This window comes from Cyanistes caeruleus, chromosome 12, assembly GCF_971803275.1.
Source record: "Cyanistes caeruleus chromosome 12, bCyaCae1.hap1.1, whole genome shotgun sequence".
In the NCBI taxonomy this organism is placed as follows: Eukaryota; Metazoa; Chordata; class Aves; order Passeriformes; family Paridae; genus Cyanistes; species Cyanistes caeruleus.
In genome coordinates this window covers 15907938-15922989 of record NC_141712.1, presented here as the reverse complement: position 1 = coordinate 15922989, position 15052 = coordinate 15907938, and the positions used below count along the sequence as shown (strand labels likewise).

At 38.0% G+C, this 15052-nt stretch overlaps 1 protein-coding gene across 2 annotated transcripts in view; it reads right to left on the bottom strand.

Moving 5' to 3' along the window:
* The window catches only part of WWOX (WW domain containing oxidoreductase), a 474933-nt gene that overhangs the window by 368357 nt on the left and 91524 nt on the right, over nt 1-15052 (bottom strand). For both annotated transcript variants that reach the window (XM_023934551.2, XM_086848248.1), the window contains exons 6-7: nt 13981-14069; nt 919-1104 (exon numbers count right to left, since the gene is read on the bottom strand). In XM_023934551.2, coding sequence (XP_023790319.2) covers nt 919-1104; nt 13981-14069 — 275 coding nt within the window. The remainder of the gene's footprint in view (nt 1-918; nt 1105-13980; nt 14070-15052) is intronic.

Below are 15052 nucleotides of genomic sequence, written 5' to 3'. Positions count from 1 at the left end.
GGGAAAAAAAAAAAAAAAAAAAAAAGCCACTCACACATTTTTCCTTTTAGTTTGCTAGAGCTGCTACACACGACCAAAAGCGAAATAGAAATCAACAGTAATGTTTAAAGCTGAATGCTATAGGTTTAATCCTGCAGTCCTTCAACTAAATCAGCAAGGAGCAAGTGGTTTGTGCCCAGTAAAATTCAGAACTGGGGCATTCATTTTGCACAAGGGACTTTATTTAAATCAAAACCATCTTTTCAGTTATTAACGCAGAAACACAAGCACATCTGAAATAAGACAAACCTCATCAACATCTTTTTTGCCAACTATATTTTCCTGGCAGTAGAAAAGATGAGCATCTAACATTTTAATTAAAAAATTCACCAAAAGAGGCATAGCCAGATTTGTAATATGTATTAACTACACTACTTCCCATTTTACAATTATACAGCTAATGTCTGCATTGAATTCCCTAATTTCTCATTATAAAACAACTGGATTTCATCTAGCAGTTTTTAATTGCATTGTTTCTCCTGCTAAAATATCTGCACATTCTTCTTGCTAAGATGTTGAAGTTGTTGAATGACAAATCAATATAGGTCGTGCCATTCAGATTTAATCAATTATTATTCCATCTCCTCACAAAATCAATGAGTGGTCTGAAACACGGCGAAAATCTGCATTCACACAAAGAATGGTCAAAAAAATATCTACAGACTGTTATAAAACTAGAACATGCTTTATCCAGCAACAGAGCCAAATCCAGAAACATCCACAGGCATTAGTAATGCTTCTATTTTTAAAAGGATTATTCAAAGGCAAATGCTTGAGAGCAAGGACCTTCATTTTCAGAAACTTCTGTGCTTCTGCCGAAGCTGTTTCATGCTCCAAGGATTAAAGATTCCAGCAAAACCAAAGTTAACATTCACCAACCTGTGGGACTCAGAGGACACCATGACAACCCTGGCGGGAGATGACTGGCGTAAAACATCTTCCAGAAGCTGGACAAGATAGAAATGTCCCAGGTGGTTCACCTGGAAGGTGGACTCCAGGCCATCCTCTGTCAAGGACCAGGGAGCACCAAACACCGCAGCGTTGCAGATCAGGATGTGGAGGGGCCTGAAAAAATCGAAAGAGGACAAAGAAATCTCAATTAACTATGTGTAATTACACCCCTGTGTGAACAGGGTGAAGGAGCTGATTCCAGTTGATTCCAGGAGCCGCACTCAGGGTCCAGCTGAGCCCCACAGTGGCACATCCTTGGAGAAAGGGTACAGAATAAAAGGCAAAATGCCACACAGCACTACCACTGCTCTCCCAATTGCCAGTTAGGAAAGTGTCTCTATCTGGAGCATTTAGAAAAGAAACTTTTCCTGGGGGAGGAGCAACTCCTGCCACTTTCTTGTATGGGGTACATGACACCTGCACAATTGGTAGGACACAAGTGATTAAAAAATAAAGACACAATGCAAAAGGGCACATGTACACATTTTATACTTCTGCAGCAGATGAAGTATGGTGTTAAAAAATGCAAGACTGAGATGGGAAAATAAAAACATTATCCAATGTAATCTTTGGTGGAAAATCTGTACACAAGACATATGAGATCCTTGAGGCAGAATCCTTCCTCACTGAACTCACCAAATGCAGTTTAAATAGAAATGCCATGATAAAGGAACTTGAAATGAAAGGTAAGATTCTACCACACTAAGCTAGAAAAGAACCTAGGCTGCCACATACCTCTCTCATTCAAAAAACAGGTCCAGAAAACTTCAAATTCCTTGAGGTCTCCAGTGTAATCTCAGGATACTACACCTTGCAGCCTTCCCAGCCTCCACAGCAAGATCAAGGACAAACGCCCTTTCTGTTCTTTCTTGTCTCTTTCCAAACCCTTACGAAACACAGCAAAGTCTCTGGTCCTCAGACCTCAGATGGATCTGCATTTGTTAGATTGCATCATCTCTGAGCAAACCTTGGCACCGACAGCGTGTTCTTGTCCTTGAGTCAGAGCCTGACGCAGCAGACCTCAGCAAGCTCTACCTGAGCTGAGAACCTCAGGTTTGAGAGCCTGCATCTGGCATCCCTCACCCTGGTGTATTTCATTTGGAAAAGTCACACAAAATAATGACAGCCAACAATTCCTGCACTAACACTTGTGATGTCCCAACACCAGAATAATAAGATCTGTCACATTTGTTTAGCCTATTCCATCCTATTATGCCTTTACTGCAATCCCAGGAGACAAAATCAACACTCAACATAAACTCTAACTCTGAATGTAATAAATGAAGCACAATTAGGAAAAATAATTGCTTGCCCTCTGTCCTTCTCAAGTGCCTCCTCACAGCCCTACACACACAGCATGGCAGGAGACAGTCAGAACCTTTCCCCACATGATTGAAGGACATGTATACTGCAACTCTGAGCATCTGCAGAAGAGATTCTGGAAAATTATGTGAAACATGAAGCTCCAGGTTGTCAGACAAACCTAAGTAATTATATTCCTTCTGGCATGTTTGAAAGCACCAGATTTTGATAGCTCAGTTTTCATTTTAGGGGGAATCAAACACACCTTAGCTGAATACTGAAAGAAATGCATAAAGATGGACATAAAGAGCAGACTGTGTTTTCTTATTAAAATAAATTTCAATTTCCAGCCCATTGGGAAGTTACCAGTGTAGCGTGCTTGAATAAGAAGTTAACATTCTATCATCTGTTCCTTTGCCAGCCTGGAAAATTTTAACCAAAAGCTCCAGAAGCAGAGTGAAACATCTGCGCACTCTGAGAGGCTCCGTGTGTGAAGTGCTGGATTTTTGATTTGCCTTTTGGGCAGTGCCACCTGTACACAGAATATCTGTGCATACATACTGCACCCACAAAAGAAACTGAAGATAAAGAGGGACTGTCCTTACAAAGGCAAAGCTCTTTCTGTTCAAACCAAATGGCAAAAAAAGGCAGCTCTTTGATCTCTGCAGCCTCACTCAGCACAGCACAAGCAGGATATTCACTGAGTTGTGCAGGATCATATTCTTTAGAAGGTAACAGATCTTTTGAGGCACTTTTTATCAAAATCATTTAAACCAGAGTTCATTTTGCCCGTTTTGAGATGCATCTGCCAAGAGGAAAACAAAGCTGCTTGAAGCTTGAGAGGGCATGGAACTTTGGATGATTCATCACCTCTTAAGAGACTTTATGAAAAGCTCTAGCAAGAATTAATTTACAGATCTGTACATCTGCTGGGAAAAAAGGAACAAGTTTCTCCAACACAGATGCAATTTTTGGTATAAGAGCCTCCTGTAAGAGAACTGCAGCACATGAATGCAGTAGCAATACCAAAAATACCATCACCATTCCCTCCAAAACAAATATGACACTTTTTAAAAGTCAATCATTCTATTTGATAATTGTAATGTGCACTAGGAAGTGACAAATCACAGACAGAAAGGATTCATATATTCCACCTATCCAAGCTGTAGTGTCCTGCACTATTTGTAATTACACAATAACTAGCAGAAGGGAAATACACACTCTACACCTAAATCTGTCAGCTCAATTAATTAAGAAGAATATTCTAGAACTATAAAATGATAAAATTTAGTAATTTTTTTAATTTTAGGACATTTAATTGGATTTTATAAAAGACATAAAATTATGTTTCAGTCTATTTTATGAAATTTGTATTTTTCAAAGTCCATTTTTTCAAAGTAAAAGTAGATATAAGAGACTGTAAAATTACCATTATTTACAGTATTTTATTATAAAAAATCTGTGAAGAAACAGAAAAATAAACACAGAAATATTTTAAGCAGTTATTGTATTGAAAAGTTAGTATCAGATTCCCTTTTAGAATTCTTTTATTTTTAATTAGCACTAGTGGTTTTAAATGCTAAATAAAAAAGGATTTTTTCCTAGATAACTCCACAGAAAGGAAACCTAAAGGGTTGTATGAATAGACACTGATGTTGTGTTTCATTTCAGCTCAGAGAAAAGCCACCTCTCAGATTCGGATCCATGTCCATTAAGCTATCGGTGTCTCTCCTCAGACTGCTAACAAAGGTCCAATTACTGAAAATTGTCATCTAAGTTTTTGTGACCCGGCCATTTGCACACCAGGAAATGAATGAGATTACCTGGGTAACAGCCACTGTGCAGTTATGAATTTCAGCCACAGATGACAGATTCTAATCTCAATGGTGCAGAGCTCTGTGTCACTGAACATATCATTATGCAGGGACAAAATTTTTAAGATACGTGACAATTCACACCACACATCTGGCACTGCAGCTTTCCTTTATGACAGGAGTATTTTCAAGTGATAGCAGAACTGTGACCTTGATTTCACAAGTTCATTTAAAACATTGCTGCGATCTGCATGAGGCTTCCTCCTGAGCCCAAGGAAAAAAAAAATCCCCCCTCAGTTTAAAATAATTTGTAATTCTACATCAAAGGCACAGCTAAGGCCAACAAAGGATATCAGCAGCAAAAGAAATTTTCCATAGTGTTTACTCCTGGTATTGACATGACCAAGTGCTCCCTCTAACCATGACACCATTAGATATTTCTGGAAACACTACAGCTAAGACCCTGCAGAGTGCTGTGAAAATTTTTCTCTATGTCTCTTTAAAATGTCTTCAGGCAGTGACTTCCTTCCCACCAAGGAGCTAATGTGGGCTGCCAGCACCATTTAGGTGGGACCTGCCCATGATCTGTTTTATCAGGTAGTCACTGCTTCTTGGGACTTCAACAGCAACCCCAGCAAACCCTCACCGAGCTGGAAGGTGTACCTACAATTTAGAGAAAGTTAAAAAGCATGTAGAATTAGCCAGGACAATCTTAAATGTGAATACCTGAGCTGAGATGCAGCTAATATTCTTATACTTTACAAAGCCTGTGATACTTTACTAACCTTTGCACTGGGGAAGTCATTCAGATCTCACATGCTGTGCACAATTCACCATTAGAAGCAACTAAGCAATCCAACTCCTCTGGACTATTTGAAAATACAGCAAGTGAATACATTAGAGAGATACAGAAATTAAATTGTTGCTATAAATCAGTTAGTTATGAAATTTAATAATCAATTTGTTAGCACCTGATGTAAAACTGTGATCTGTCAGCAGCCTCCCAAGCTGGCTGTGTGCAGCAGTAGATATTTCCAAGGGAATTAATTACTGATGATTTGCAAAGGTAAGAATAATATTTTTCAACAAATGTAGCCTGTGCACTAGGAGGTTAAACAAACACCACCAAAATGTCAACAGAGTTCTTGGCTTTGGTGTTCTCCCATTTCAAACGTAATGAAATAGTTAACCGGAGAGTATGCAAAGGGAATACTTTCAAATCTTCCCATGAAGCAGAATGTCACACCATCTGGGGCACTTCTCAAGCGATTTGAAAAGTTCACACTGTTTGGAATTACAGAGAAATTCAACAGAAAAGGCCTCACCATATCCCCAAAGTCCCATAAGCAACTGTAGACCTCTGTCACGGCCAGTAAAGAAGGCAGAGCTGTGACTTCTCTTCCACAAAGAAGCAAAGTCACAGCCCACCAAACTTTTCCACCCCATAACCCTGAACACCCAGGTTGCTTTCTCTGAGTTAGAAAGTTGTACTTCTTTCCATGAGGGAATGCCTAGATACACAAAGGGAATATCTGACAGGCAAGAGAAGCTTATGGCTCTCCAGAAAATGAGAGAATTAAACAACCTTCTCCAGAAATCCCCCTCAGTTTTACAAGCAGTGCTGACAGGAAACCAAACAACAAGAAAATCACTAACTCAGGGTTCAGACAGCAGCAGGAAAACTCAGAACCGTGTATAATCTAGTACTGACACAAAAATATTTAAATGTTTACTTTTCAATGTAAAATAAAAACAAAAAACGCACTGCTTAACAAATTTTGGAAACAAATGCTTAATGCCTATCTTCCCTTTTTCTAAAAACATTGGCTAAAAGGTCATAAAAAATACCCTTATTACCAACTGCCAGCTGACAGAAATGTGGATCCTTGTCAGACAGGCTTCATTTTAAGGCAAGCCTCTAACACAGGACTTAGAGCCCTGATGGATGACCTCCTGCTAGAAGCAAGGAAAATTCTCTGCAGTTCATCCTACTGGATTTCTTTGCAGGATTTGACACTGTTGATCAGCAAATACTTTTGCCTCACTTCCAAGAGATTAATAGGAGTGGACTGAAACTGCTCAGATTCTTCCTTCATAACACATACACGGGAATTGCTAGGAGCAGCTGCTCCTGTGCCTTCCCAATACATCATCTGCATACTGCCATATAGGTCAACCATCCCTCAATTATTATTCATTACCTCTCTAGAATCTTCAGTGTACAATTTCATAAGTGTTTGGAGAAGGAACAGAGGTCTCAACTGATTTGGAACTAAACAGAAAACATCCATTAGTCATGATTTTCCCTTTATTATTTTTTCTTTCTTATACGGCGAGGGACAACTACCAAAATAACCCCGCATCATCCTGCAGCTTCAGAAATTAGTAAGAGACAGCAGTAATGAAAATATCCAGAATCTGGTAATTTTCATTCAGCGGCCCACCTAAGGTCACTTGCTGCCTCAAAGTGGTGCATCTTTTTAAAGCTCTGGCAGCAAATCATTATTTACACACATTCACATGCAGTCACAAACAAGTGTAAGCTAGATCTAGAGAAATACTCATTTTTGCAATAACCATGGAAGGATTTGTTGTTTCTGCATGCATTTCTAAATACATAAATTTTGTTTGCACACAATACGGACTTGTTAGAAAAAGAAAGTTACAACTCACAAAAAAAAAAAAAAAAAAGGCAAATTACTACTTTTATTACATATTTGTAATATTTTCAATTGAAAACAGCTAAACCTATGGAAAGTGTTTTTGAGACCACAACTGATCATTCAAAGAATAGAACACCTCATGGATTTTGAGCATTTCACTTGCCAATGACTCTTCACTGATTTGCCCAGAGATTATAGAGCTGTAACAGAATTCAGACAGCCCCTACAGCAGCTGCGTGCTGCCATTCAGACCTGAAAGATTTCATGTTGTGATGAAATTTAATGTACTTGACATCCTTTGGGATTTTGGGCAACAGCTAATAAAGAAATACAAACTATTACAGAAATTTTTGGATTGTTATGATCCATGGCCAGTCTCAGGCCAGCATTGAAGCTTCCCTACCCAAGTGCTGGAAGGCTCTTCCTTCTGTGTTTTAATTATCTCCTCTAGAAAGTATTTAACTAAATACACTAAATACATTTTAATGTATATATAATTAAATACTCTGGCCTTATAATTCAGAATTTTTAGAAGGCAACATCAATTAAACACACGGAGCTTCTCAAAACTCATTAAGCCACAATGCTCAAAAATCCTTGGTATATTTGTGACAGAATATGTTTTAATCAGTTATTAATCATATTAATCATACGTATTTTACCTATTTAGGTGCTCAAAACAGTTTTCACAACTGGTGCATCTTGTGGAAATTTTTTAGGAAGACAGAGCCCCAAGCCATCTTAGACTCACCCAGGATTTAGGCACAGACATGGCTGAGAATGGGCACCAGAAGAGCCAGAGTGCTGAGCAGGAAGTCCCTGGAGGGTTTTCAAGATTTCTTCATTAGGGCAGAGTGAAGTGAGTGCAAAGTGGCCAAAGACAACTGGCAGGTTTGGAAATTTTGGACAGCACAGTTATAAAGCTATGTAACAAACACCAAAAAAATTCTTTTTGTTAGTAATGTGTAAAAACACTTCATAATTTTTGTACGTGCAACTGTATGTAAAGTTACGGTGAAGTAATATGGACTTGACTTTAAAAAAAAAATAATAATATTCCGAGGCAAAAGGTATTTCCACGATAGAGCAGATGAAAGGGAAGGTGATCTGATGAAAACATCAGGATCTCTGCCTCCAGGAAAAGGGGGAAGGGCTTAAGCTTCTGAGATCTTTAATATTTCATTTATAAAATACTAGAAATAGTTTTTGGATCCACATGACTTGACACATGCTACCACAAAGGGGTAATTGTGTACGAGAGCTTAAAAACAGAAGAAAGAAGAAAAGAGAAAAACTATTTATGCAGAAAACCAATTCCTAGGCTTTAATAAGGCACAGCATCACCACAAAGAGAAAAAAAGTTTTAACCTAGTATTATTATGTACGTTTCAAATGTAGTCAGCCTTTGATCTTATTTAAATTTAAGATATGTGCTGTCTGCAACAGTAACTTCTGAACTATGCATGTTTCTTAATTCAATGTGGGAATCTTTTGATATCTCAAAATGCACAATGTTGTCCAGAAGTTTGTGCCTCGGTGGCACAGCCAGGATGCCAACTGAACTCTGAGAAGATAAATGTAAAATCTCAACTGTCACTAGCTTTAATTCACAAAAAGTAATTCTATTAATGGCAAAGAGTTAACAGAGTGGTACAGTGATATAAAATATGCTCAGGCTTGGAAAGACAATAAGCAGTGGCAAAAATCATCTCTGGTAGAGATAGGTCGACTACAGAACCATCAAACATATTGGCATAAAGGCACAATTCATCTGAATCATATATTCATTTTCTCCAGATCTTTTATATTATATAGATCATTTATATTTTATATTTTATATTTATATTTTTTAGGTTATATTTGTAACAACTTGCTAAGCAGATCCCATTTTTACATATGTATTCTCAGGTGTGCATAGAATTTATCACACAGTATCTACAATTTAACTGTCACTCAATTGGAATTAAAAATAACACACCTGCAATATGTCAGTTATAATATATGGAAATGCAGAAAAATCATATTCTGGATTGACTTTTCATCAGGCTCCGAAATCTTAATTGCACCTGCAATGTTCCGGCACACTTCTGCCTGCAGCGTGAAAAATGAGCGCAGTTACAGAGTTTGGGGCCTCAGCTAAGGAAGCCAGCTGAAAACCTGGCCCACTCCATTTTGGGTCTGCTTGGGAAAATGAGACTAAACTTCCAAATGGAGAATCATAATTCATAAGTGCTGTCTTTTCCATATTTCTACACACATCATTAGTGAATAAACTGTTAGCATACGCCAATTCTTACCACAAAAAATAAAATAAAATCCTGTCTTAAAGTATAGGAAACTAACAGCAGTGAAGATCTACATCTGGAAGTCCTGCATAATTCTGAATTGCTCCTACCAATTCAGAAAATTCTAAGCAGTAGCTATTGGCAAACATGGCTTCATATCTTTGGACTAATTCAAGACTTTTCAGGATGATTTCAGCTTTTTTCCCTCAAACATTGAGAACATTAAATTAAAGTCATACTGTTTGGCAGAAGGCAACTTTAATTCAAGCCAAGCAGCACCATGCACCACTGAAAACTACAAATGCACATAAAATTTCATCTGTAACTTTACTGCTCACTCCTGCCTGCTGTTTTGATCATGGAAGTGTTCTTGTGATGAGAACTGGGCAAATGCCATGACACCATGTCTATAAATATTGACAACAGGTCCTGTCTTGGGAGTTTTAGAACTGAAACATCAGAGCTGTGCCCCGTTAAATTACACAGGTTTCAGTCAAGTATGGGATGGCCAAACTGAGAAATAGAAACCAAGGTGCCACATCCACAATTCTGCACTCCTACAGAAACACCAATTCTACAAACTCTGAACTATCCAACACTGACCCTGACTGAATTTCAGTGCTATGTTCTATACAATCACAGGAGGGCTGTCATTTTGTCTATAAGGGGGATTAATACCAACCATAATTCCTCACATTGTGCCCATTCAATGAATAGCAGATTCAATTCACTGTTTCTTAGTTCCAAAACACTAATATGAAAGATTGGTTGGTCTGCCTCTGCCAGCTGCACAAAAATCAGCTCATGCCAAATCCATCTTAGCCCAGAACATTATTATAAACAGATCATTTATTTGACTTTCCATAACAGAGACATTCAATGAACTGCCTGAGCTGGAAAGCAGCAGAGGGGAAAGATTTGATACATATAGAAGAAGCAACTTGAACGAATCCAGCCATTTAGGTTCACTGAGATCTCTTTCCCCATTCTCATCCTAAGGTTAGCACTGTCTTCACAAGGAAGGAAGATGGCATTCATTCATTCCTGGTGGAAATGTCCAGTGTGGAATGTATCCACAGGAAAAAAGCCAGAAATACTAAATGCCAAAAGACAGCTGGCTTTCTTCAAAAAATTTTGTGCTAGAAATCTTTGAGCACTATTTTTTATGGGACACCCATTTTATGTATTAATCACATTGTGTTCAGGTTGTCCTACAATGCTAGATCAAATAATAAACAGCAGTATTGTTTTATTCTGTCTCCTCCCAGAGTTGACTTTGGGAGATCAAATTAATTTAGGTTTTTACCTTATTTTGTCCACAGAATCCTTGTAACTGTGAGAGCAGAAAAAACTGGAGGGCACTGTCCTGCTCCTAGAGAAAGTTTGAGCACTGCAATCACAGAACTGGAGGATCTAAAATAATCTGCAAAACCCTTCTGCCCAAAGCTTTATTTGAAACTGCATGGATAAAAAAGTCTCAGAAAGAGAAACAGCTGTATCAACTCAAGAGTATAGATAATGCAAACAAAAAAATCTTTTCTTTTTCTGAGAGGATGAAGGATTTTCTAGAATATATTTATAAGAATATGGCATAATTTGCAGTGTTTATATATTCAGAGCTCAGATTTTATCTTTGGACAAGTCTACAACACCTAACAAATCCATATAGGAATAAAAGATTTCTACCAAATCTCAGAAGTATGATAATTTATAGATGAATCATCTGACATTTACTTTCAAACAAGGAAGGCTTCTTAGCTTTAAAGTACTATTCCAATTGATATTAAATATTTCTTTTCAGAATAACTCTTTCCTCCCGTTCATTATTTATGTTTTTCTCAATGCTCCCTCTGTTGCATCACTTGTTTTCTGTATGCAACCAGCCCTGTTAAATTCCTGCTGAGCAGAGGATGACATTTCTTCATTCCTCACGTAGTTTCTACAATCTCTCAGATTCCGAAGCACATTCAAGATGGATTTTTTTTTTTCCTCTACAACTTATTTGATTAAGGCGAGAGATTCACAGTTTCAGCAATTTCCCCTCTGCTCTCTGCAATACAAAAGCCCCCAGCTTCCCCAGCTACAAGAGGTTCTAACTCAATGAAATTTAGGGATCCTTTTTCTGGAGTTGTTCCATTTTAGTTTTCTCACCCAGGAGGAGATCTGTTCTTCAAGACTATTTTCCAATTGCTATCAACCAGGGAAGAACAGGGTCCCGGGCTGGGATGAGACTATAAGCACACCTTTACATCTGCTGACAAAAAATAGCACCTAGAGCCACAAAGTGTTCCAGAAAAGCAGAATTTCAGAAGGCATGCCTATCTATTACCTATTTTATAAATTTTCAATTATTAGGTCATGTGTCACCAAGACCAACATGTTCTGGAAAATACCAGTGTCCCAGAAACCAACAGTGAACTGGGGACATTAAACAGAGAATATCACTACTTGCACAGAGAAGTTTAAGATCTTCAGCACTGAAAAATAAAGGCCTCTTCACATTAAATGCTGTGAGAAATAAAATGCAGGTCTTTATTAAAATGTGTGCGCTCATACAAAATTTCTCCTTGACATTTAGAAGTATTGTAGTTTTTTCCAGAAACCAAGATCTATACAGCTCAGGACTCAAATAATAGTTTTGTTTTGGGGAAAAAACAAAAACAAAAACACTTCATTTGCTTTTCCTACCTGCTTTATTATTGAGAAATCTGTAAGAGAAAGAAAACCCTCTTCCCTTAACGTATTTCCTACGCTCATTAACAGGAGTGACAGGTCCCTCATGGGACAGGGAGGGACTCCAGCACAATGTGCTTCTCCTACAGAGATATCGACCTCTTTTCAGAAATTTTGGCTGCCAACTGACAAGACTGGCCCAAGCATAGAGAACAAGGCTCAGTCTGTCACTGGAGCCTGTGAGATTCCTTCCAATTGCTCATAAAGCCACTGGTGCAAAGGAATCCCCGAGGTGACAACAGCCTCTGGACACTGCGGCACAACGAACGAACGAACGAACGAGGGGACAGACAGAGGTCGTTAGTGTTCATTAGAGCTGCAAAACACATCGGCCCACCACTGCAGCAATAAGATGCCTCTGCCACAAAATTGCTTTTCCAAACTTATCCAGACACAGTTAAATCACAAAAAAATCAGAGGTCAGAAAGACCTGGTAGGTCTTCCAGTCCACGCTCCTGCCGGTGCAGATGGTTGTAAGGTGACTCTTCTGTACCTGCATCAGATAAAAGATCCACTGCTACAGGCACTGTGTGGGGTCTGGTTTCCAGCCAGCCCCAGGCTTTAAACAAAATATAACTGGAAATTCATTTTGGTCAAAGCCCCACAAGTCTCACAACAGATACAGAACATAGACTTTCGCATAACGCTTGGATGAGTCCTGCCAGACACAGGCACATCTGAGCACATATTTAAGACAGAAAGGCCTGAAGGCAAGGCAGAGGCTTTAGATGTTGTCTACTACTAAATGTTTTTCCAAATAAAATGAGAGTGAAACATTAGCAAAGCCTGTCCATCACTGACAATGTAGCTTAACAGACCTACACTGGTAGAACAGGGTATGCCAACAAAAACAAAACAGGTTTTACTGATTCTAGATCTTCTCATTTCCTAAGTTCTCTGGCTAAAATTGATTTAAGCCTGTTCACTTCCACGGATTTATAAACATGCATACCTAATGGACTAGCTAGGACAACCATGGTATGAGCTACAGCACACAAATCAGGTTAAGAGCTGCATTTGGAAGAAAGGTTGTTTTGACTTTCCACTGCACCATACATTTAAAGAAATGTAGCATATTAAAAGCATGAAGATTCTAAATTAAAACACTTACTGCTCTCACACCACAAAACCAAGTTGGTACTAAAGCAGCAATACTGCAAGGATTTGTCTTTCAAGAAATTTTAATATATGAAGATGACATGATAAGAAAATATTGATACTAAGGATTTTGGCAGTAAAGAAACTTCTGTTAGAAGTCAGTTTTGACAATTCTTTGAATCTAAAAGACCTATAAGTACTAAAATGTCATCTGTCTATCCATGTGAGATTTAGCTTTGGCAGTGTTTCAAAAGTAAAAAAAAACACTCTTTGTTATATATTTTCTCTACGACAATGTATTTTCAAAGCTGCCTAAGAGGTCATATTCTCTCGAGAAGAACAGTGAGATGCATATCAGTTACAGAAATAGTTGCAGAAAATAGCTAAGTTTGAATACTCACAACAATCAATGGGTCAAACTGGATAAAAGCACAAAGTGTAGAATTTATTGTCAGGACTTAGAACTTAAAAGCTTTCAAATAACTCCTTCAATTCAGACATTCACTGCTCTGTTCAAGCTAAATTAAACAAACCACTTGGAATCTAACCTGGTTATCTCCATATACATTTGTCTAATGTTAAGTGATATCATAACCTCCTCCCTTTTTCTTTTTTTTTATTATGGACTATTCCACTTATAGGTCTGGAAAATGGAGCTGTCTGGCTCGTAGAGTTATAATTTTTAAAGCTTTGAAAATGAAAAGGAGAGAGAGAAGGTTAGCAAACAAAGTAAGACAACATAGTGCACTAATTGTTCATCCCTGACCTCTTCCAAACTACTGCAAAACTGTTAAAAGTTGCCTGAGCTGTCTTTAGGCAATTCAGCTTTGGTCTTTTTCAACAGCTACAAGGTAAAGAAGCCCTTTAAAAGTGAGGCTACACATCAAATAATAGGAGATCTGTAATTTTTTTTGTAATTTTTTTTTTTTTGCATAAAAACAAATTAATTTACATTGAAAAAAAATCCTGTGAAAAGATAATTCACTAACTGCAGTTGGTGATCCATCCAACTATGGTGATTCTGCCAACTGTGCTCAGCTGATAAAGACACTAAAATAACAAGAAATTATTACATCTAATTTTCTGAGTACTTACAGATTCTTGGATTTGAATGCTTCAGCAAAGTGCTGCACACTCTGAAGAGAAGCAAGGTCTAAGGTCATTGCCTCCACCTTGGCTTTATGCTGGAACAAGAGAAAATATATAAAAAAAAGATAAATAACAGCAAGTTCAGTTCACAGTATCACGTTACAGTAAATGTGTTATGAAGCTTGTCTGATTCCCTTGTTTAACATTATAACCCCAGAGTGAATACAAATCATCAAAAGGGATGGACGAGCACAACATTTAGTGCCAAAAGTAGCATTTGTGATTTGGTGATTCTGCTAAAAACATACACTATGTAATGCACAGCTTTATGCAATGCAATGAATCGACTCAAGGAAGTGTTAAGGTTAATAGGTATCTTTTTGCTTTGATTTTGATGGTGAAACTTACGTAACTCATGAAATAAAAAGTAGAGTAAGTGCTATTCTCAGTACATGCTATTTTTTAGCTACCATACCAATAGGAAAAAAACCAGTAAATATTCTATAAAAAACAGCTAACTTGAGATTGGCACATATTAATCAAAAAAAATTCTATTTTTCACAGTAGGTGATATAAAAGACAGTATAAAATGAGTACAGAAAATAACAAATTAGTCTACACAGTGCTTTACACAGTAAGAGTTTACCAGGAGTATATTATAAATGCACTTCCCTGTGAGGGTGGGGAGGCCCTGGCACAGGAGTTGTGGACTCCCCACCCCTGGAAGTGTCCAAGGCAAGGTTGGATGGGGCTTGGAGCACCCTGGGATAGTGGAAGGTTTCCCTACTCATGGCAGAGGGATGGAACAAGATGAAAATGGGATTTAAAGTCCAGCGCAAACCATTCTGTGATTCTGTGTCTTCAAAAGAAATTCTGTGTATACCTAATGCAAACTTTTCACCTAGGTGAGGACACACTATCCCAAAACACAATTTTTAGCTTTAAGATCCCTGTTTCTAGATATTACAAAACTCGAAATCTCAGAACAAAATGAACCAAAAGCCTATTTTCATCACAACACCAAAGTCATCACAGAACCAAGTAGCTGGTGATGGGGATCTGCTGGGATTACAGGGTT